General features: G+C 44.1%; 1 protein-coding gene across 1 annotated transcript in view; it reads left to right on the forward strand.

Moving 5' to 3' along the window:
* The first annotated feature begins 12,674 nt into the window (after positions 1-12,674).
* The window catches only part of LOC134405620 (serine protease 27-like), a 38,152-nt gene continuing 25,559 nt past the window's right edge, over positions 12,675-25,267 (forward strand). Inside the window, exons 1-6 of the mRNA XM_063136860.1 lie at positions 12,675-12,732; positions 13,742-13,762; positions 14,519-14,681; positions 17,950-18,227; positions 20,819-20,988; positions 23,533-23,713. Coding sequence (XP_062992930.1) covers positions 12,675-12,732; positions 13,742-13,762; positions 14,519-14,681; positions 17,950-18,227; positions 20,819-20,988; positions 23,533-23,713 — 871 coding nt within the window. The remainder of the gene's footprint in view (positions 12,733-13,741; positions 13,763-14,518; positions 14,682-17,949; positions 18,228-20,818; positions 20,989-23,532; positions 23,714-25,267) is intronic.

A 25,267-nucleotide genomic window follows, 5' to 3' on the forward strand; every position in this document is an offset into this window, starting at 1 on the left:
ATCTTGACTCTGAAGTTAGCCGCCTTAGAACTGGACTGAAGGTAGCAGCATTATTATTTTTTACAGGACATTTTTTTAATGGGAATGAGGAAATTATAGATAGATCAGACGAAATTCAGTGCTGGTACATTGCATGAGAAGTATAGTAGCTGCAATGGAACAGTATCTGTCTGGCCATCACTGTCTACACACCTAAGAGATTAAGCAGAACTGAAGCAGGAAACAACCCATAGTTGAAAATGAATGACGTAAAGCTAAACAAGGAAATTGGAAATATCAAATAAATTCTTTGTACTGTCCACACTATGGTATGTATTGGAAAGAGACCCAAACCATTGAAGTTGGTGTAGGCTTCGTAAACACTTTGTCTAATTGAGGTGCCTAAGGCAGGACTTCTTTGAACCTATTGGCCAAATTATTATTATAAATAATAATAATAATAATTTGCAATGTTGTATATATAAATTACCTGTCAAGTTTTCTTTTAATATGGTTATGCATCTTGACTCTGAAGTTAGCCGCCTTAGAACTGGACTGAAGATAGCCGCATTCTTTTTACAGGTCGTTTGTTAACGGGAATTAGAAAATTACAGACAGATCAGTTCAGACAAAGTTCGGTGCTGGTACATTGCATAAGAAGCATTATAGCATTCATGCTACTATGCTATGCACACTTACCCGGGAGTAAGTCCCATTGAACTTAAGGGTACTCATTTATGTATTACATTTTTGTCCCACATTTTTTCCTCTAAGGAGCCTAAGGTGGTGTACATAATCATCCTCCTCTTCTCTCCATTTTTATCCTCACAACAACAACCCAGTGAGGTAGGTTGGGCTGGGAATCTGGGACTGCCCCCGAATCACCCAGTGAGCTTCCATGGCTGAGTGAGGACTAGAACCTGCATCTCCCAGCTCCCAACTTCTAAACTAGAGTAAGGGTTAGCCTTATTGACAACTATCTGATGGCCATGATAGCTTTTGATAGCTTGGCCATCAAAGCACACCTGCCACGTTTTGACAGTTGCATCTTCAGGGAGGAGGTTGGAAAGGTCACAAACATTTTGGTACTCAAGGGTTCAGGAGAAACATCTCACCAGATTTTGATACCTGTGTCTTCAAACAGACGTTTTAATTTTAATTTTCTTTCCCACTAATAGGAAATTTAGATTGGTCTAAATTTTTGCCTAAATACTCTGCGTTATATGGCTTGGTTTCTCTCATTCCAATGAAAACACAACCCTATTGTAGGACATTTTGTCAGGTTGGCATTTCTGGGAGCGTATAGGTTAGGAACACTGCTGCATTGACATTTTGCTGCAAAAATAAATAAATATGTGCTATCTCAAATTACCATTTTCCCCACAAGGCAAACAATGGGTATCTGGTGAGTTCACAATAGGGTTGAGATTTTAACACAAACTTCTCCCTGCATCTTGCCCCTCTACACCAGTCAAGGGGCTAAATTAAGTACAGAGTACTTTAGGCTTTGTTTCCAAGATGCCTCTGATAATATGCAGAGTGCTTTTTCTCTCACTATCCCATGCCCCAAACCAGAAGAATTCTCCACCCAGTTGGATTAGGGGGAAAGGATTCAAGAAAGGAGAAGTTATTTATGAAAATGCCTATGCCTTTCCTTTTAGAAATTAAAGCTGTTTCTACTTGTAGGTATTTAATTTACAACTTTTCTGAGGCTTCTGCTTTCAGTTTCATTGTGGGATTAAGACTGGCTCCTTTATTCTTGTTTTTTCAGTGGGTGGGCAGATCCTTTCTCGGCTTTTCTATATATTCCCTGACACACCACTAGGTGGCTCTGTGGTACTGCAGAATTGCACAAATACACCAGGGTTTCATGCTGCCATTCAGAAATATACCAGTCTTCACTTGCTAGGAAAACACCACACAGACATAATGCTTGCAATGTATGAGAGAGGCCCTGGTGGTGGTGGTGGTGGTGGTGGAGGAGGAGGAGGAGGAGGAGGAGGAGGAGGAGGAGGAGGAGGTCATATAAAGCAGCCACAAACTACCATAAGTAAGGAATCGTGAGCACACAATAAATATCTCATGTAATAAAAAAAGGCTCTAAGTTCAAAGATGAGATGGGAGAAGATGATTTTCTTCAGACTTTTTACAGACCTTATGTGTTTAGTTCAGGACTGTAGAACCTCAAGACCAAGGACCAAATCTAGCCTGCCTGTGGTCCCAATGTGGCTTTCCAGGTCCCCAGACAGCCACACACCCTTTTCCCCAACTACCAATCATTTAGCAATTTCCCAAGTTTGCACATTCCCCCCCCCCCCATTCTAAATGGTTGAACTTTTCTAGTTCACCTTGGAAGTAACCAAAAGACTCACTTCAGTCCTCCACTCCAAACCTTTCTACCCACACTTTTAGAATGACAGCATTAAAATACCTATTCCGCCCACCCAAGAAAATCTCCCCAATATCCATGCATTCAATCCAACATCTAAAAGAGGGATCTATGTCTGTACAGTTCTGTGCATGCATAGTGTTGCCAGACAAGCCAATATTCTGCTAATTTTGACATAAAAAGGAAGGTTTCATTTTGGCTTGACAAAGCATAGGAGAAATCTGCCATTCTAAGGGCCGGGCCTGACACTCAAAGCAGAATATGATACAAAGCCATCAATCTACCATACCCCCTGGCATGACCATGATTCCTCAGATTTGACTCCTTGACTTCCCACCCTCCTTTAATCCTACCTTCAATTTACATCAAGTCTCCCAAATGTCATCCCAAGAGAGTCACCAGGAAACTCATTCATCAGGTGTTAATGTTTACCTGTTTGTCTGAGCCCAGAGGAAGGAAACGTTTGATTTCGAAATAGCTTTTTGATAAGCCATTGTTTAAGGATTATGGCCCTGTTTAAGTTTTAAAGATTCAACTAAATTTTGGGGGCATGTAACCAGCTTCTACACAGGCCAAAATTAGGGATCTCATTCTTTCTCACAAGAGGAATCTTGTGGAATTCCCTTTTCTTCCTCTTTCTCTCTCTCTCTCTTTCTTCATGGCCAAAGGGGCACCCCAGTGCCTCCAACTTCATCACACTCCAGACTGTGCAGATATGGAGAGGTAACTAACCCCTTACTAACTTTTTCCCAGGTTTCCCCCTCTCTTCTCTTCTGTCATCACCCAGGGCATGTCTACACAAGGGCTTGTCCCGGGGATCACCCCAGGATCATCCCTGTGCATCCACATCACACACAGGGGATCCCAAGGGCAGGGAGGGATGATCCCTCCCTTTCCCCAGGATAACTGGGATGGCTTTAATCCGGACTCTTCCCGTGGTCTCAGGATCATCCCGGGACTGTGGGACATGTGGACAGCCATCCCAGTTTTATCACAGCTCCTCGCGACTAAACGCGAAGAGCTGGGAACCGGGCATGGAGCTCTTCAGCAGCTCCATGCCCATTGGGGGGAGGGTGAGCGGGACCTTTTTTTAAAAAAAAACACTTAACTTTTTGATGGAGCGCTCATGTGCCCATCTTCAATAGAAAATTTTTTGGCAGGCATAACATCCTCCTTCTTCCCAGGATGTCGTGCACTGCGTGTGGACTGAGGGGGAGGATCTCACAATCACCACATCGTGAGATCCTCCCCCTCCCCTCCCTAGGTCTAGACATTGTGGAGAAACCCGAAAGGGCCGGTTCCCTTGGTTCGCTGAGTGGCGGTCAAAGACTCTCAAGACACAATTCCTCTCATCTTGGAAAAGTTTTATTACGAGCAGCCTGCAGTGCTGCAAGGTGGCAAACCCTAGAGGATCTGAAGGGCTGCCCACTGGTTGCAGGCAAAGCTAACATACTTATAGGGTAACATCCTCGGAAGCAAGAACAGAACTTCCTCATATAATAAACCAATCATAATACAGTTTTGCAATATAGTAACCAATGATAGACAAGGCATTTATGCATGTGCAGAGTGCAGATAATTCTAAGAATAGAAAAAAATGCATAGATGGGTATTGCAATCCTGGAACATCTGTTCCTTTGTGGTTACTACCCTTCCTGTTATCACCGGGAGGCTCACACTCTGACTCTAACACTTCTTGTTGATTGAGCAAGTGTTACTCAATATATTTTCAGTTACAGTTTGGATCAAATTGCTATAGAACTTAATTTCTAATAGAAGGAGCTTACATCAAAACAGGGTGGGCACAGATAAAATAGCCCATTCACACATTTCCTCGACAACATGCCCCCAATCAACCTTCTCCACTTCTTTCTGCAGGGATAAGCAACTTGCTAGTGGCCTCTCTCTCCATTCACCAACTTTGCTGCCAGCTTCTATTTCCTTCCCCTGCCAGTCCCAAGATCCCTCCCCCCCATCTCTCCACAGCCCCAAACTTCTTCTCCTTTCCTCTGCTAGTCAATTATACCAAACCATTGCTTTCAATGTGTCAGTCTTAATCAGTAGAACTTGAATTCTATACAAAGGGATGGTGATCCTTTAAAAAGCCTATTGCTATGATCTGATCTCTTAAATGTTTATCTTTAATTCTTTTCAATAAATTACTCCTGGATTAAGCAATGGTGTCTTCAGTCTCTAGCCTTCTCCTGAAGGTGCATAGCTTTGGGACGCTCAGTGCTCAATGTTAAAACATCCCTTCAAGTGTCAAAGTTGCATGTCTGAAAGTGCACTCAGGCATACAGGCTAGGGTGACCATATAAAAAGGAGGACAGGGCTCCTGTATCTTTAACAGTTGCATAGGAAAAAGGAATTTCAGCAGGTGTCATTTGTATGCATGTCACACCTGGTGAAATTTCCTCTTCATCACAACAGTTAAAGCTGCAGGAGCTATACTGCAGCTATACTGTGACCAGATTTAAAAGAGGACCGGGCACCTGCAGCTTTAACTGTTGTGATGAAGAGGAAATTTCACCAGGTTCTCCATATGACACCTGCTGAAATTCCATTTACAATACAATTGTTAAAGATACAGGAGTCCTGTCCTCCTTTTCATATGGTCACCCTAATACAGCCAAAGAGGACGCTTGCTAACAATAGGCTCTTTATGTGACTGGGAACCCTACACAATTAGGGTTCCCAACCATATGGGGCACCTATAGCTTTATGCCCATAGGTGCCCCTTTCAGACTCTGCACCAAATGTGCAGGCTTTTGGAAGTAACTCCTCTCAAGAATAAACAGAGTTCTTTTAGAAGCTTCTCTCAGTAGAAAACGCAGCAAAGACTCAAATAAGCTCAAACACTATGTTAAGATAAAATAGAGTTTTTTTACTGGCATAGAAGTTGGTTGAATAAATTAGTTACAGCATACACACATACTCACAACTAGGGGTGTGATCCGCTTCTCCTCGGACCGGAGAAGCAGGAGCGAATTGGCCTGATCCACCTTGCCCAGAGGCAGAGGAGAAGTGAGTTGGGGGCCTGGAGGAGCATGGCAAAGAGAAGCGATCATAAAAGGAGCACTTCTCTTTTCGCGGAGCGATCTGCCCGCCATTTTGGATTTTTTTGCCCATAGGATTGCATTGTGGAAAGATTAGCAGATAACTTTTTTGTTTTTAAAGCTATCTTTCTGAAACTTCATGTGCTTAGAGACTCGTGGCTGGGGGTCATTTTGAGCCTACTCTAAGCACTCTGCATGGTGCGGTTTGCTTGCTATAATTTTTGGAAAAATAGGGTAAAAAAGCGGGAGAGGTACCTTTTTGAAGTGCTGAGAGGCAGATTCAACTCCCAGTCATGATCACCTGATGAAGCATCCTCCAATCCCAAAGTTGAAGGAGGGGATAGGCAAAATGGGATACTTAATAACTTGGGATACTGGGAAACCTCTCTTTCTTAGTCTGAATGGACTTTTCCTTGGAAGGTCATCCGAACCCTCCAAAGATTAAACAGTGGAGAAGCTACGCCTGTCATGAGTTGAAGTGACAGATAGCTTCTTAAACACTGGTACTTACTTAGGGCCAGTCAAATTGGCATATCCCCCTCCCCCTGGGCACGTCCACTTTCCTCTTACTGGTAAAAGACAGACATGGCCTTTTAAAAAAAATCTTCTTGTTGTTTATTCAGCAACACTGCTGCTTTTAATTCCACCCCTCCTTTGTTTATTTATTCATTTATTTATTACATTTTATAATACACCCCATAGCCCAAGCTCTCCTGGCTTTTCCTCTTCAGTGAAGTCAGGCAGGCTTTCATTGTGGTTCAACTCCTTGTTGTTGTTGTTGTTGTTGTTGTTGTTGTTATTGCTATTAATATTAATTAGTACTGCTATTATTAAAGTTACTGTTGTTGTTGTTGTTGTTGTTGTTGTTGTTTAATAATGGCTGTGATCACAGTGCAGTCAATGAACTCTGAAGCAAGGATCACAAAGTTTACTCTTATCCTCCTAGCCTCCTAGTTATCGGATGCAAAAGAAAAAGCATCTCTCTGTGCTGCTCCCGCCTCACAGGGATGGTTTGCATTACTGGCTTTGAAACAATCCTTGGCTCACTTCCTTGTGCCCCCAGAAATGTCTGCTGCCTGCCTGCCTGCCTGCCTTCCCCCTGGGGTGCTGCTGTGGTGGGGCATCTGCCAGGACTGACTCCCCCATAGATCTATGGCATATCTCTGCCTGCCTCTCTGCCCACCTGGTGCCTGGGAGCTGTACTACATGATGGGCTTTGTGGTTCATGCCCACCAGCCTCCGGCATGCTTGCTGCCAGTCCTCCTCCTCTGTGCCCACCTCACAGGGTTGGTTTGCAATGCGTTACTGCTGGCTTAGAAAGAAACAAGCAATCCTTGCCTCCTCCTCTGTGCCCGCCTCGCAGGGATGGTTTGTGTGTGTTGCTTTGACTCAGGGGATAAGTCCTTCCTGCGCTCACTTAGACTTTTTAAAGCTCCAAATAAATTTTTCAAGTGTGGAAGAAGATTCATAGGTTATCTACTCCCCAATTCATGGCATGTTGGGATTTCCTTTGAAATGGCCATGAATAAAGCCCATTGAGCTGTCTGCAGCTAATCCGTTAGATACTGGGGTGTCCGACTTTCAAAAATTCCCCAAAAATCAGGGGAGGCTTGGATTGGATTGAGGCTTGGCATGCATGTGTATACATGCATGAGGTGTCATAGTGCCTAATTTGACGTTTCTAACATGAAAATTGACGGAGATATCGATTAGGGGTGATGCGTAACAGGTTAAAGCCCCTCCCAAAATCAGGGGATGATGGAATTTGCTTGAAACTTGCCATGAATGTGGATGTGCCTGCTTCCAAGTTTTTATCTGTCAAAATGTCAGAGAAAAGCCCATGTCTGAAAACGGGGTGTCCGATTTTCAAAAATTCCCCGAAAACCAGGGGATGCTTGGATTTGCTTGAGGCTTGGCATGCATGTGTATACATGTATGAGCTATCATGGTGCAGAGTTTGAGGTTTCTAACGTTAACAGAAAAAAGGTTGTAGGCTTTTTTGGATTTCAATGCAAGCCTATGGGGGGGGGAAGCAGAGCTCCGATCCGGATCTGGAGCTTCGCAACGAACTGGAGCGGACTATAGGCGGAGCTGAGCGAACCCGATCCAGAAGTTGTGGATCTGGAAGAGAAGCGGATCAGGGGGTCCGTGCACACCCCTACTCACAACGATCACATCTGATAACAGCAGTAGCAGTAAGGATAATGGTAAAGAAGATGATGGTAATAATACATACACAACACAGTGCCATATATATAGGGCAAAAACTGTACAGTCATCCCAGCCACTAATTGACTAATTGACTAATCATCCCATGCCACCAATAGTTCGATAATTGCATTGTCCAGATGGTGGCCTTGACATTTAGAAATATTTCTTCGTGTTTCTTCATGTCTTCTGCCAATGGGCATCCTAAAGCTAAGGAATAAAGTAAAACTGATCCATTTTTACGAGTACGAGTCTGGCAGTGTATGCAACATTGTTGTTGGGAGCTGCCCCTTTTCACCACACAACTTGGAAGCTGAGGGAATGGCAACTGGGAGAGATTTACGGTTTTGGTACTAGTGTACAGAGCCCTACAAGGATACCTGAAAGAGCACTTTCTCCCTTACCAACCTGCCCAGTCACTGGGGTCATCAGAGGGCATATGCTCCTGGTGGTTCTACATGGACCTATGGCCTGACTGGAGTCTACTCGGGGAAGAGCCTTGAGTGTGGTGGCCCATTTTCATTGGAACTCCCTGGCCCTGGTAGTCATGCAGACGCTCTGCTGCTTCTGGTGCATCCTGGAAACAGTCCTATTCCACGAAGAATTCCTTAATGGACCACCCATCTTCTTATTGGCATTCTGTTTTTGTTTGGTTTTGGTTTTTTTAAAAAAGAACAATTTTAATATAGGGGTTTTAATCTTTTTAAAAATCTTTTTACTGTGTTTACCCTTGGGTTCACTGTTCCGGAACTTGTCTTAGATGTGGAGTGGTATACAAATGTTGTAAATAAATAAATAAATAAATAAATAAATAAATAAATAATAAACATTGGGGACATGGGCCAGTAGGCATGCTCCCACTTGCAACAACCCATTTGTACACCATAATCACTCCTGGTTTTGCCATAAGATCACCTGCTGAATGAGACTGGTAGTGCTGAGATTTGAACCTAGAACTCCTTAGGTTCACAGTTGAGTCACTACATTACGTTAGTTCTCAAGAGAAACTAGCCTTCCCAAATGTAAACGGATCCTTTGAAGAAACCACGGAATTGGACATGGGATTCCACTTGTCCAGTGTCAAGGATGAAATATCAGTTTGATCTCCCCTTTTTAGTGACCCTCATGTAAAAGACTACAACTGAACAAGGGCAGTTCAAAACTTCAGGAGCCTCAAGCAACAGAAACTGTAGAAAATCTCCCTAGGTAAATCAGTTACCTAGGGAGGTTGAGGGCTCTCCCACACTAGAGGCATTCAAGAGGCAGCTGGACAACCATCTGTCAGGGATGCTTTAGGGTGGATTCCTGCATTGAGCAGGGGGTTGGACTCAATGGCCTTGTAGGCCCCTTCCAACTCTGCTATTCTATGATTCTATGATTCTATAAAAACATTCCACATGAAGTCTTAGGAGCATTCAAGCACCACCATTCTCTAGCCTCCAAGAGGTGTTCCCTGATCTGTTTCAGCTACACCTGATCTCTTTCAGCTACAATAGAAACAAAACAATGGGAAGAGAAATCCTAAATGAATGATCCTAATTCATATTTACTAATAAACTGTCCCAGTGCATATTTCCCTAATTGGGCTTCCTTCCCAATATTATTATTTATAGATGCTATTAGATGTGAGGGTGGGATGAGAGAGGGTAACATATGAGATCACACAGGAATGCCTCTACACAAGCAATTTCTTGTACACTTATGATTAGCCAGTCACTGAAGTTTATGGTTCGATTTCATGACATCGTCAACAACCAGGACATCTCCCTCAGAATCTTCTGGAAATCTCAGGATAAAAAGAATCACTTTAAAAGTGATCATAGCCAGGGAACAGCAGGCTCTTCAGCCACTAGTTGGTGCTTTCACAATAGAATCCAATGGAACCAAATGGAGAGGAAGTATTCCCGCTCCTCCCATGTAATGCAGCCTATAACAATTGTGTCAAAACCCCAGGAAGCACAAAAGCCCTATGTAAACAATGCAATTTCTGTTAATGTACAGATGCTGAAATAAAACAGACACTTTTCAGTAAAATGTTGCAAACTAATATTATATTTCCCTGACACATGTAGATCAAATGTTGTCAGACAAGAACATCCCCAGACCTCCCACCATTGCTTATGTTGGCTGGGGATGATGGAATTTGCATTCCACCATCATCTGCAGGGCCAAACATCTACAGAAGTCCTGATATATAATCATTGGATGGTCATGTCAACTATTTCTTGAGCCCATTTTTTTAAAAAGCGGTTCCCTTCAAAGAAGGTGAGACATTTCTTTGCCTATGTACCAAAGCACTCTGCCCTTTGGGTTCTTCTTTCTTTGTGGGTTTGTTTTAATTCTTCTTTCATAGAAATAGTACCCTGTAGATGCCAAGACATACTTTTTACAGGCAGTTTATTTTTTTATTTTAGTGGTATTCTTTTGTGTGAGTCAGGAAATGAATATGTGTGTTGTTGTTTTTAAGTGATTACTACGTAATGTTTGCTCATAGAAAAAAAATATGCCTGGATATTTATAGAGGACTTTTTCTCTCCAGAACCAACAGCAAGTAGTTGAATATAGCATCTTTTCTGCTGGGTCCAGAAAGAACCAGGTAAGACACCCATGACCTTAAAGGGATGTTTGTATATTTGGAGTCGGAAGGTGCTGGTAGAGTAGCGAAAAGGACAGAAAGAATGAAACTAGACATTAGATATTGTTGTTATTGTTGTCGTCATTCTTAGTGTTGTTGTAATTTCCCTATTGTATAGCTATTAAAGTTACCTGAGCCGGTATGGCCACTTATGAGTCACCGAAAAAGAAGGCGCAGGCCTGTATAAAATGTGCTATTCCATATGTATGAATAAAAATTTAGAAAGAATGAATATCATTTGGATGGAAATACAATACATCTCACCATAGTATGGGAAACTGCGACCAGGAGTTTCCTGCATGGCAGTGGGTTGCTGCTACAATAAACAAAACCCTGCACTTTTGCTGCTGCGGGATTTCCGACAGATAACCCTGACACAGCAATGAAAGCACGGGGTTTCTGGCAGCCGGTCCCGGTCCCTGCCCTCTGCCTGGGTGGACAGTGACCATTCAGAGGTAGCCATCCACCCGGCCACGCTTCCGGGGGAATTGCGCACTTTTCGGAGGCCTCCCAAATTGTGCTTTGCCTCCCTGCCCCCACATGAATTGTGGCCTCAAAGGCCCGTTAATTCAAGAGGGCCTTTAAGGCCATGATTAGCACAGGGGGGAGGGAGCCCAAGCATATTTTCTGGAGGCCCCAGAAAATGCACATCGCCGAACACTTGGGTGTCCCAGTACCCGGGACATTATTATTATTATTATTATTATTATTATTATTATTATTATTATTTATTTATTTATTTATATAGCACCATCAATGTGCATGGTGCTGTACAGATAACACAGTAAATAGCAAGACCCTGCCGCATAGGCTTACAATCTAATAAGTTGTAGTAAACAATAAAGAGGGAAGGAGAATGCGAACAGGCACAGGGAAGTGTAAACAGGCACCGGGTAGGGTGAAGCTAAACAGCATAGAGTCAGAACAAACTCAATATTTGAAGGCTATAGGGAAAAGAAAAGTTTTTAGCTGAGTTTTAAAAGCAGTGATTGAGTTTGTAGTTCTCAAGTGTTCTGGAAGAGCGTTCCAGGCGTAAGGGGCAGCAGAAGAAAAAGGACGAAGCCGAGTAAGGGAAGTGGAGGTCCTAGGGCAGGCGAGAAGCATGGCATCAGAGGAGCGGAGAGCACGAGCGAGGCGATAGTGTGAGATGAGAGAGGAGAGATAGGCAGGAGCTAGACCATGAAGAGCTTTGAAGGTCAGCAGGAGAAGTTTATATTGGATTCTGGAGTGAATTGGAAGCCAATGAAGGGATTTCAGAAGTGGAGTGACATGGTCAGAGTGGCGGGCCAAGAAGATGATCTGGCTGAGCAGTATTCAACATATTCATGGGGTGAGCACCCTGTGACTTTTCCAATCCCTAGAAATGTGGCACTTTAAAGAGTGCAGTTTTAATTCAAACACTGAGCAAAAAATAATAATGCAGCAGCGAGCAAGTAAATGAAAAGTAGCCCTCAAAGAAGGAAGCAAATGCCAGCCTGAAATGAGTGACTTTAAAACTGTGTGTGTGTGTGTGTGTGTGTGTGTGTGTGTGCGTGTGTATGTGTGTGTGTGCCTTTCCAGGTCCCCAGAAAGCCACACCCCCTTTTCCCCAACTGTCAATCATGTAGCGGTTTCTCAGGGTTGCACATTCCCCCCCCCCCAATTCTAAATGGTTGAAATTTTCTACTCCACCTTGGAAGTAACCAAAAGACTCACTTCAGTCCCCAACTCCACACCTTTCTACCCACGTTTTTAGAACCACATTATTAAAATACCTATTCCTCCCCGCCCTCCCGCCCCAAGAATCTGGGAGGCCCCAGGAAGTGCACATCACCAAGTGCTTGGGCAGCCCGGCTCCTGGAACAGAGCCGGCTAAGCAGTGCTCGACGAACTCACCGGGTGAGCACCCTGTGAGTTCTCTAATCCCTAGAAACGTGGCACTTTAAAGAAATGTGGCACAGTTTTAATTCAAGCACTGAGCAAAAAACAAACTGCAGCAGCAGCTAGCAATTAAATGAAAAGTAGCCCTCAAAGAAGGAGGCAAATGCCAGTCTGAAACAAGTGACTTTAAAACAGTGTGTGTGTATGTGTGTGTGTGTGTGTGCATCTGGGAGGGAGGGGAGGGGAGAAGTTTTAGCCTGGGATAATTTGAATCAGGAAGAAACAGATTTTGTTTGTAACTAGGTGAGTATTTTGGAGGCAGGAGGAGGGCATATATAAGGAGTTTGGAAGAAAGTGAATGCGAAGGCTTAAAAGAACAAACAGGGTGCTATTTGCAAAAGGAAGCACACCTTTCGCCATTGATATTATGTTTTACATTCCAGATACCAAAAGGCATTGAGACTTGAAGTCAACAGTCTGTCGTCTTGAACTGATTGGGACAGAATCACTTGGTGGACAACCTCTGAGTTGGCGAGAAGTGGCTACCATGCCCATCATGACCTCTCTGCTGGTTCTGTGGCTGCTGCAGCTGCCTGTGCTACAAGGTGACAGGGGTGGGGATGGGGAGAAACTGGGAGTCATTTAAGGATGAGGGAACCAGCCTGCTCATTTCCTCACCGCTTTCAGAGAAGCAAAAATGGGGACGAGAGAAGCAAGAAATCTGTAGCTAATGCAGTGGGTGTAAACCAAGAGTCCTCTTCCTCCAAGCCATATTCCAGAGGTTAAATGTCTAAAAGAAAAAGTTGGAAAGGCTTCAAGGGAGTCACATCTCCCCTGCAGAATCCCTTTACTCTAATCCCAAATGTGTGGGGAGGAAAGATTGCTTTTGTGGGAATGAGGAGAACATTGGCTGCTTCCAGAGGGGTGGGGGCTCCTAGCACTACTGGTGAGAAAGTAGGGCTATGCACAGGCCCCCAATTTGCCTTGGAGGCCATTTTGGAGCCTCCAAAATGGACCCGATTCAACGCGGGGCACTTTGGGGCTTGGCTGCCTCGGTGCGGGACGGCACGGACGTGTCTGGTGAGACAAGTAAACTCACGGTTGGGCTTGAGCTGGATTCCCCAAGCAGGTAGGCAGGTGTGGGAGCACCCCCTCCCTGAACTGGCCCAAGGTACCCCAAGGCCTTTGGAACCAATCTGCTTCAACTTGGGGTGCCTCAAGCCAACCCAGTACCACTTCGTATTTGGGCTGAAGCAGTCTGAATCAGGTCGCCTCGACATGAATCCGTGGCTTAAGCCTGAGGCAGTGCCCAGCCTTACGAGAAAGCATTGTGCAACTATTCCATCTTTTTTACCCCAGGAGAGAACCCTATCATTAAAAAGCAGGTCCCACAGCTAAACCCCCAGTGAGTCCAGAGTCAAATTAATCCCTAAATAAACCCTTAACAGTTGGACTAAGGATACTCACACAGCACAATTGTCAAACGTATTGATTTCTCAGAATATCAGCAACAGGTTACAACCTGAGATTCTACCCTCTACATACACTCCTGGTTTTGCATGTTTCTTCTCCAACGTCTCTTATGTCTTCTCTTTCTTCCTTTGTTTTCCACAGGTGCTGCTAGCTCAAAAGCAGGTAGGAAGCCCTCCAACAATCATTTCTACACAGGAATTTCACAGGGGAATACACTGAAGAGTAGTCTCATAAACTTAAGAATATAAGAATCTTGGGGGATCAATCATTGGGGGATTATTATTATTATTATTATTATTATTATTATTATTATTATTGAAATCAGACATAAATGTTCACAAATTGATACTACAGTGGTGGCCAAAATTGTGGACACTTTTTGAAATTTTCATGTTTTGCAACTTTGCATGCTTATAGAAAATGTTCTGTTTCACGAAATTCAAATGTTTATATATCAATTGAAAGACCTGATTCATGTAATACAACAATCCTGCTTCTTTTCCTGGGTGTCCAATCAACTCTTTTCTTTGGTGCTCTATTTATGATGTACGTACGTACATTTTTAATTTGAGAAATACTTCAAATATTCACACAATCTCCAATTGCGCTTCTGTTACTGAACAAACAGCAAAGCTGACTTTCCCCAACTTGAAACATGATGTACCACATTAAATTCTCTTTCAATTGATATATAAACATTTGAATTTCATGAAATAGAACATTTTCTATAAGCATGTAAAGTTGCAAAGTTGCAAAACATGAAAATTTCAAAAAGTGTCCACAATTTTGACCACCACTGTAATTGAGACATTTTGATTCCTGACGTCTCCAGTGCTTCTTGTCCGGTTGCAGATTTGCATATTGTGATTGTTGCAAGTTATTACCATAAATCCCTTCTTTCCTCTCCTTCCTCCACAGTGTGTGGGAAGCCAGTAAACACACCACGAATTGTGGGAGGCCAACCGGCCTCTGATGGGTCGTGGCCCTGGCAAGTCAGCATTTTACTAGCTGGCCGTCATTTTTGCGGAGGCGCCCTCATAGCCAAGCAGTGGGTGCTGACAGCAGCTCATTGCTTCCTTTGGTAAGTCTCTGCCACATGTGGCTGCGAAGCGATTATGAAGTCCTACCTCGTGGTTCTATGCCTAACAGTCAGCTACTCCATGCCTTAGGGCTCCATCCAATGAGCATTTATTGCACACTTGCTACTGGGCACTCACAAATTTTTCGCAGGTCCCTCCCATGACGTCGTCTGCCTCCTGCACACTTTCCGCCCCTTCTGGCCTTCCTTGCGCCACAAGAAAAAACACAGAAAGTCCAAAATATTTTTACACCTGGAAGTTGCTGCTCTCTCTTCTGTGTGCAGGAGAAGCAGAGTGATTAGAACGCCCGACTGAATGGGTCTTGTGCTCGTTGTTTACTTCCTGTTTTGAAACAGGAAGTAACTGAGCAATGAAACCAGGAGCAGAGAAGCGACGGTAGGGAGCGTGTTTTGCCACGTGTGATGGAGCTCTTAGCCTCAGTATAGCAGAGAGGTGCAGCAATAAAGAGTGAAACTTAGGGTCAGTGCCCTGGGGGAAGAGTACTTTTTGTGCTCCCACCACCATGGTCACCTTTGCAGGGCTACCCATGGGTCACTTCTTTAGTCTGGTGAGATGTATCACATTTCTATTTAAATTATAGTTATTATTCCTACGTGTGTGTGTGTGTGTGTGTGTGTGTGTGTGTGTGTGTGTTAGCATATGCAAATGCTATGCAGATTGGTAAAATCTTTTTTTTCTTTTTTATTGTGAATATTAACAAAATAGAACAGAAAATACATTGTGAAAAGGGGGGGACCATACATTACATGTATAGGACTTTCGTCAATTTCCATCATGTGTACCGTTCATTTTTTAAAAAAAGAGAGGAAGTTATACAAAGGTTTCAAGAAAAGCAGACCAAATATCCAGTTGCAAGTTGCGCCTATATAACACCTGTCCAAAAGTTGATAATGTTATTAAGTCTTCAACCCATTGCATTATGGGAGGTGTGTATTTGTCCTTCCCATCATGTGATAATATAAATCTTTTGGCTGTCATAAGGGCTCTGAAGATCCATCTGCGCTGACCATGTGTTAAATTCCAAGAAGCCAGTAGTTAATTTACGAGGACATGGACATTGTTCTATATTATGGATTGTTTCAGTACGAAGTTTATCCTTATTATAACCTCCTCCCCAAAAGGGGCAACTATGGGGCATTGCCAAAATATATGAGTTAAAGAAGCATTAGCTGCATTACATCTCCAAGAATTGTACAAGTTAGACCAACTCTTATTAAAAAGGCGTTGTGGAGTCCAATAAACCTGAAACATTTTATTTATTTTTTTCCTGAGTTAGAAGTAACCTAAGATCCATAGAAGCTTCAGATGTAGATGTAAGGGCAACCATTCATTGGTTAGGGAAGATAGGGCACTCCAATTCTCTATTCTAATCTTTTGGCAACTTTTTTGGTGAGGCATTTCCTCGTCGGAGGGTGATGTGTAAGTGGCCACTTTAGATGAAGCAACTGGCAGGCAAGCAGACAGACAGAAAGAGAGTTTCAGGTCATGAGGTAAGCTGCTGGTCCCATTAGTCACAGTCAGTAATTGGAGACAGACTGTGCTTGAGCAGTTTTTATTTCTGTTTCAGTTTATTAAAAACATTTCTTGGCCCTACAAGAAGCATTAGAATTCTCTTGCGTTTCTATTGAACGAAGGGGCATAATTTCATCCCTGCATCTCTCAAAGTCTTCAAAGCCAAGCCTATAGCCCAGTTGCTCTTTGGGATTCCAACTTGAGCTGATACCAATTTAAAATCATTGGAGATTGGGCAGACCAAATTTCTCAGACAAATTTTTGCAGTACCTCACTGTGTTTCTAATGCTGCTTTACAGCTTGAGGCTGGTGTTATCTCTATCCACACACAGGTCTGGATGAGGACACTTACTTATTGGCTGCGGCTGCATCTAACTGCCACGGGTCTGCTCCCCCTGATATTGAGAGACTCCCATAAAAGCAGCTGGATGAAAGCTGCTAATAAGAGGCTAAATTTAGTTGGCTTTTCATCTCAATACCTATTAGGTTTAGGCTTCCCCAAAGCTAAAGAAATTCTGAAACAACGCTTATTGGACATCGAAAGACAAGACAGCTTGTCCACAATGGGGAAATCGAGTCCTCATCTTAAACTGTCCTCATTTAGTTCTGCAGATAAGACACCAGTATATTTACAGCAGCTCACATACCCTAAACGTAGAACAGCCTTTTCAAGAGCACGCCTCAATGTGCTTCCTTCTGCGGTTTTAGAAGGCCGCTTTAGGAGAACTCCATTCCATAATCGAGTATGCATCTGTGGAGATGGTAACATCGAAACCATTGCCCACGTGCTGCTATTTTGCTCTTTGTACAGAAATACTCATGAAGAGTTAATAACCCCCTTATTATCCCCTTACCCAGGGTGTTCAACTGATTATTATGTGAACTTCCTTCTTGAAGATTCCAACAGGATGGTTACAGCAAACACTGAATTTTTTTTAGCAATTGCTATTAAAATGAGGGCTGCAATTGCACCCTGAGTTTTAAATTATATAATTTTAGCCTTAATTGTATTTAATGTTTTATTTGCTTGGAGATATTGAGTTTTATATGTTAAGGACTTTGTTTTTTTCTTGAACTCAGGACATTTATTGTCTGTTTTATGCCTCATGTTCAGTTAATTGTTCTAAATTGCAATGGCCAATGGCTTGGTGCAAATAAAATTTGCTCTCACTGGTGGGCAAATGAGGGGTGCTTAATTTTCTTTTATTTTTAAAAGAATCTCCAGATTTTAAGATTGGGTGAATTTTAAAGGCATTGGTACTAAAAACCCATAGGACCAAGAGTGTCTGGGAGAACCATGACTGAACTTTGCAGGCAAGACAGGATAAGGCAAGGGCCAGATGTATACCTTGTGACAAATCATTACGATCCCATCATGATAATGGCCCTGGGAGAATTCTATAATGGACAGTATAGGATATAATGTATGAGATCTTCAATATGTCCTGCTTCGCATACGCAAAAACGCTCTTTTACAGGTCTATTAGAAAACTTCCAGCCAGATACTCAGTGAGCATCATTTGAAATCTGAGCTGGGTAAAACCATGCCTAATGGGGGAAAAGGTTAATTCTCGCAAATAAGTAGCCCTTTTATGATCTGTTTAGGAGTTGTAGTCCAAAGCGTGTGGCGGCTACCTGGCTGCCTCACCTTGGTACACCCTCTCTCATATCTCGCAGAAACCTTAAGCTTAGCTTGGCAATCCCCCATTGCGTTTGGCTCTGTTTTCACTTCTACAGGTCCGCTAACTACACTCACCTAAACGCGGTACAGCTGGGCGCCTATCAGCTCTCTGACCTGTCAAATGGCACAGTAAGATCTGGCATCCGACGGGTCATCCTCCACCCTGCCTACAACGGCAAAGATGGCTCCAGTGGGGATATTGCTTTAGTGGAGCTGACATCCCCTGTGATTTTCACTGACTCCATCCTTCCTGTCTGCCTGCCGGAGTCCTCTGTGAAATTCTCTACCAAAGCAACCTGTTGGGTCACCGGATGGGGAGCAATTCGACCTCAAGGTAAGGGAAACTTTTTGTCACTTGACCTTCACCCCATCAGTCTGCATGGTCCTTTGCAGTGTAAGGTAGGGTGACCATATGAAAAGGAGGACAAGGCTCCTGTATCTTTAACAGTTACATAGAAAAGGGAATTTCAGCAGGTATCATTTGTATATATGGAGAACAAGGTGAAATTCCCTCTTCATTACAACAGTTAAAGCTGCAGGACCTATACTAGAGTGACCAGATTTAAAAGATGGCAGGGCACCTGCATCTTTAACTGGTGTGATGAAGAGGAAATTTCACCAGGTTCTTCATATATATCTGCTGAAATTCCCTTTTCTATGCAACTGTTAAAGATACAGGAGCCTTGTCCTCCTTTTCATATGGTCACCCTATGTAAGGGGGAGGGGAAGGGGAAGGGGAAGGCCCCTGCCCGAAGGACCTTACAATCAGATCAGCCTCTCCCAACCTATCGCCCTCCAAAATGAATGGAACATAACCATAAAGACCCTCGATGGTGGGCGTTCTTTGTAGCAACACCCACCCTCTGGAAAAAATCTCCCTCATGTAGTTTGGGAGGCAGAAAATGTGACATCTTTTAAATGCCTCTTGAAAACACACCTTTTCACCCAAGGCTTTCCCTGGGCTGTAACTGCTGCTGGGTTTTACTTTGGTGTTCTGCAGTACTTCTAAACTTTTTACATGCTATATTGTGTCTTGTCATGTTGCATTTTACAGTTTTAATTGTGAACTGCCCAGAGAGCCTCGGCTATTAGGCAGTAGTGAAACATAATAAATAAAATAAATCAATTTCTGATCGACGTAACCAGACAGCCAATCAGTATAATGTGACTCTGGGCTCATCTACCTCAAGCAGGATATTCCACTATGAAAGCGGTATATAAAAGGCAGGAGCCACACTACTGCTTTATAGCAGTGTTGAAGAGCACTGACAACTGTTGGGGCCCATTGACACAGACCATATACCGCTTTCATACCACTTTCAGAGTGTTATATCCTGCTTGTTGTAGTTCTGTCAGTGGGCCCCAACAGCTGTCAGTGCACTTCAGTACCACTATAAAGCAGTAGTGTGGCTCCTGCCTTTTATATACCAGCTGCGCCCTTATCTGGACAGAGATAGCTTAGCTACAGTTATCCATGCTCTGATAACCTCTCGTTTGGATTATTGCAATGCGTTATACGTGGGGCTGCCTTTGAAAACGGTCCGGAAACTTCAACTGGTGCAAAACAGGGCAGCAAGGTTATTAACAGGGACTGGCCGGCGAGATCACATTATGCCAGTCCTTTTACAACTTCACTGGCTGCCAGTCCAGGTCCGGGCCCAATTCAAAGTGCTGGTATTGACATTTAAAGCCCTAAACGGTTTGGGGCCAGGTTATCTGAAGGAACGCCTCCTCCCATATGTACCTGCCCGGACCTTAAGATCATCTACAGGGGGCCTTCTCCATGAGCCCCTGCCAAAGGAAGTGAGGCAGGTGGCTACTAGGAGGAGGGCTTTCTCCGCTGTGGCACCCCGGTTGTGGAACGAGCTCCCCAGAGAGGTCCGCTTGGCGCCTACACTGTACTGCTTTCGTCGCCAGCTGAAGACCTTTTTATTCACTCAGTATTTTAACACTTAATTTTAACTTAAATTTAAATTTTACTGTTTTAACTCTGTATTTTAATCCTATATCAACTTTGCTGTGTGGTTTTATCCTGGTTGCGCTTTTTATACTGTATTTCGTAATTGTGTTTTAAACTGTTGGGTGTTTTACTGTGGTTTTAATTTTTGTGAACCGCCCAGAGAGCTTCGGCTATTGGGCGGTATAAAAATGTAATAAATAAATAAATAATAAATAAATATATACCGCTTTCATACTGCTTTAATTGTGGAATTTGTTTATTTATTTATTACATTTATATATCTCCCCATAGCTGAAGCTCTTTGGGCAGTTTACAAGAGATAAAAACAGTGAACATTAAAAACAAATATAGAAAAAATTAAAACCATCAAAAGCATAAAAACAACAATATCCTGCTTGTAGATGAGCCCGAAGGGTCCTAATGAAAGCCAGGAGAAGTGGTCCCCCCTTAACTTGATACAGGAGAGAAGCTGGAACATGAGCTCTTCCCCAGTGAGCTCAGCACTAAAATGATGTCTGTGTGATTGAAAAAGAAGTTAAGTTACTTATGAGTGGTAAAAGGCACAAATATAGGCAAAATCCTTTCTTAAAGACATTTGCCATGGCAATCAAAGAATCACTTGGAACTACCAAAGTAAGAAACTTATGAACAGGATAAGGATTATCCAAATTACAGCTACACAATCTTTACACAAATGTAAGTTCATTAGTTTTGCTTATCAAATTTAACTTTAGTGCCCCCTAAATGTTGGGCTGAGTACTTCGGTTGCTCCGTGCTGGTTTCGTCGCCTGTGCTTCTGGCGGCTTCCGGTGCACCAGAAGGCAGATGGCTGTTGCTCTCAGTTTTGCCTGTGTCCTCTGAGTTTCCGGTACCCAGAGGAGGCAGAGGCTGATGAAATGCTTTATTCTAGAACATGATCTCCTGCTCCTGCATCCCATGATCACTACATTTTCCTCCCCTTACAGTTCCGCTGCCATTCCCACAAACTCTTCAGGAGTTGAAGGTGCCACTGATAGACCGAGGCAAATGCAACTTTCTCTTTAACACGGCCAGAATTAAAAATATGGAGTACAATCCTATCAAGCCTGATATGATTTGCGCTGGTTACCTGGAAGGTGGCAAAGATTCGTGCCAGGTAGGCTGCTCCATAACTTGCTCCTCATACAGATGTAGCCTCTGGTGGGCAACCCTCGGAACTTGGTAGGACAGGCTCTGGGAGAAGGGTTGGGAGCCTGGGGTCATCCAGATATTGCTAGTCTCCATCTTTCATCAACCCCAGCCAGTATGGTCAGTGATCAGGGATGATGGGAGTTGAGGTCCAAGACTATGTGAAATAGAAGCCCACAACTTCAGGCCCAGGAGCAAAATCAGGCCCTCCTGGGGTCTCTATCTCTGCCTCCAGGACTTCCTAGATGGCCCAAATTTCTTTTTCCTGGCCCTACCCTCTTTGTCCAATCATTTCATGGTTTCCTGGCTTTTGTGCAGTGCATTCCCCCATCTTAAAAAATTAAAGCACCTCTCCTAAAGCTTAGGGCTTCTCTACATTAAGGGGAGGGGGGAAACGCTGCCTTACCAGGGCTTGTTCCTTCTGCATTCTTTGTGGGATTGCGATCAGCTCCATGACATGGGGGAACACGGGTGATCAAGTGGTTTGAAACCTTCCCTTTCAATCCCCTGCTATGATTTTCATTAGACAGCACCATCTAGTGGCTGAAATATCATGCTTCACTGACGTTGCATGCTACAGTTTGTGCACATTTTATTGTAATACTTGATTTTGAAGTGGGGCAAATCTAAAAAGGCGCGGGAGGGGCCCTGGGTACTGACGATGTCGTGTGATGGACCTGCAAGGTTTCAGGAGCAGCCAATCATGGGTGTGCTATAAATCACTCATTTAGAGAAGCTCTTAGTTACTAGCAGAAAAAGCCAGGGTCAGCAGCAGATTCCAATGGGCTCTCTGCATAGCCCTGCTGATGGAACCTCTAGCTGCCTGCTGCCAAGTTGCCCCCCACTGGCAAGGTCTCCTCTCAACAGCTTCCTCAAAATAGAATTCAGCCTTTGGTCCCCCCAAAAAAGGTCCCTCACCCCTAATCAAGAGGGGCGCAGCTCCCCCATGCCCAACTCTTTTATTTTCAAGAACCAATAGCTCTCAAATCTAGTTTGAGAAGAGGAGAAGCTGTTCAGGCCTCCTCTCTTGCCTGAGAAGAGATCCGGCATTAAGCTTTGTTAAAATGGAACAGAAAATGTGAACATAACCCTCTGCTATTTCTTTACTATTTCAGTCTAGCTGGATGGGAGCATCTCCAAACCATGATGCCCTTCCACACCTCCATGTTCCAAAGGGAATACACATAATAATAGCAAATTCTTAGGCTTGTCAGTGAATTAAATCTGCCTTGATCAAGGCATATTCCCTTATACTTGGGAGTAAGAGCCATAGAACTGCATGGGATTGATTCTGAGTTGACATCAATAAGACTGATGAAGTAACAGATATAATCATGTAGGAGGCAGACCATCGACAAAAAGACGCCCTGCTTTAAGATGATGTAGGCACCGCCCAGGAAGATGCATTCTGCCTTCTCTCCCACTGTGTAAGGAATTCCATTTTTAAGATGGCATTCCCATCTACAGTTGTTGTGGTTGAGGTTGTTCCCTCATGAGTACATGCTTTTTATTTTTATTCCTTCATTCAAATCTAAGGGAAACCTTTTCTGTTGATCAAAAAGAGTTTAGTCAATAAATTTAATCCAGACTTCACCAAACTTAGCACTATCCATATATCTTCATGGCACTGGGTTGGCGATGAGGAGGAGGGAGCGCAGGGTTTCTGGGTGCCCCTCTGGGTCGGGGACCCTCTTCCTGGTGGAAGCCAACCAATCACTGGTCACCTTCCACTAGGCTCCACTTCCCAGGTTGACCCTGGATTGGCCCCAAAGCGACGTCACACCATAGAAGCGCTGTGTTGATGACACTCCATTTGAAAAAGCCAGAGTACATCCCTGACCTTTTCAAAATATGGCACTGCAGGAAAGCTGCGTAGCTGCACCTGCATTGTCTAACCAACACAGCGCAGATCCACAGCCGCCATGGGGCTTTTCCTGCCATATAGTCAGCCCAGTGGCTTACAGCTTCCACTATCCCTCTCCATACACCATGCTGGCTGGGTTGATGTGAGTTTTAAATCCAAACCATCTAGAGGGTTTCAGATCAGAGGAGAATTGAATTGATTAAAAAGAATGCAACCCTAGTAAATAATAAAAAGGGTGCATGTATATAGAACTTGTATTTTCAGGAGGGAGGAAACCTCATGGTTATTTTTTCAGTTATCCTTATAATACAGTAAGGACACGCAGGATTATTATCTCTGTATTGTAAAGGGGGTGGGGGGCAGGACTAAAGTTGAGGCCACCTAGTGACTGCATGACTGAGGCTGTTTCTACACCTGCCTTTCTCCCGGGATCATCCCAGAATCATCCCTGTGCATCCAAATGACACACAGGGGATCCCAGGAGCAGGCAGGGATGATCACTCCATTTTCCTGGGATGATCCTTAGGTGTAGAAAGGGCCTGAGATAAGATTTGAATCTTGTTCCCACTTGCTCATTTCCATGATCTTCCAAATATCATCTCAGAAGGTTTCCCAGGATCATGTGCTGACTACTATCTCTCTCTCCAGGGTGACTCCGGAGGACCCTTGGTTTGCAAGTGTGATGGAGCCTGGCACCTGGCTGGGGTTGTGAGTTGGGGGGTAGGCTGCGCCCTACCGAAACTCCCTGGTGTCTATTCCTCAGTGCCTTTCTATGCCGATTGGATCTCCCAATATATACCCAACATGAAGTTTATGGTGTGCAAAAATGGTAGGAATGATGGGAATGGCAGACAGCACATCACCCCTGCTCTTGCCCTCCTCCTGGTGTCTCTTGCACTGACCTTGCTATAAGATATTCTTCTCGCTGCCTTCAGCCCACTAAGTGACCAGGTGGACTATCCTTCTCCGAAGTGCTGTTTCCAAACCCATGGCTGCACATCCTACACAATTATGTACCCCCCTCCTCCCAAATATGATGCAAGAAAAATGCCAGAGCTTTTTCTGGAGCAGAATTTGTCATCTCAGTCCATCCAGGGATACCGTGTAATAACTGATTCAGTGTCTTGGCATCTGAATACCCTGAGATCTGGGGGGATACTATGACTACTGGGCAACTGCAAATGCACTGCAATTTCCAGACTGAGTGCATTTTTACAGTGTGAGTTCCACTTAAGATTATATTGAAAATAGAGCTGTAGCTACTGAAATTCTTTAACCTGTCCCAAAGTATTCCCCCTTAATGTCCAGTGGCCCCATTCAGATGACACCGTTAACCATGCTGGTTAAAGGTTTTTGGTTAAGCAGCAGGGTTAACGGTGTTGTCTGACCTGCGTTTTCCTTAACCAGGTGCCTCTGCTAACCACTCTGGCCCTGTTCAGAAGACACCTTAAACCATGTCTTTAAGCACAATGGTTAAGCCAGAAAGACAGGCTAGGTTCAGAAGACACCTTAAACCATGGCTTTAAACATGGTGAATAAAGCAAAAAAGCCTTATTCACCATGGTTAAAATCATGGTTTAAGAGGTCTTCTGAACATGGCCTGGCTTTCTGGCTTAACCACCATGGTTAAAGCCATGGTTTAAGGTGTCTTCTGAATGGGCCTATTGTGGTCTGCTTCACTAACCCTGTTCTGCAGCAGAGTTAGCAATAACTTTGGCTTAAGGTGTCATCTGACATGCACCTGTGGCTAAGGCAGGGCTGGTGCCAGACTATTTTGCGCCTTAGGCAAGGCGAGCTACATGTACCCCCGCCAAAAAAAATGCGCGGAAGTCTGACCGTGTGCGCTGAGTGGAGAGCTGGGACTGGCTCACTTCGATTTGGGACTGAGACGTCTGGAATTCACCGGGACTTACTTCCATGCAAACGCAACCCGCTATGCATCCTGGCATCCCGATCCCCTCCACACGTTTACTCCAAGTAAGGAGGCATAGGTGGATCGGGCCGCACTGGTGCCTCCCAGTGCAACACTTTCTCAGATGCAAGTCCCGTTGATCCACACACACAGGATCGGGAAGCAGGAGAGTTTGCCTTGCGAGGAGTCCACAAGTCCCTAGCTTTCCTGGGGGAGGGAAAGGGAGTCCTGCTTGCCCACCTGCCTGGACATCGCAGCCTGTATGAGGAGAGAGGTGAGGCAACCCAGTGCCCTTTCCTCAGGAGTAAGGCAGAGTCTGGCTTGAGCCAGGATAGAGCTCGCCACGTGCTTTTTCTTCTTCTGGCAGCGGCGTCCTCCCAGCTCTGGGAGGGTGGGTTCTGGGTGGCTAGAGTGGCTCTGGGAGGGCAGCTTCCAGGTAGAAGTCTGAACATGGAGCCACCCCACCCCAGC

The sequence above is a fragment of the Elgaria multicarinata genome, chromosome 11 (assembly GCF_023053635.1).
Source record: "Elgaria multicarinata webbii isolate HBS135686 ecotype San Diego chromosome 11, rElgMul1.1.pri, whole genome shotgun sequence".
In the NCBI taxonomy this organism is placed as follows: domain Eukaryota; kingdom Metazoa; phylum Chordata; class Lepidosauria; order Squamata; family Anguidae; genus Elgaria; species Elgaria multicarinata.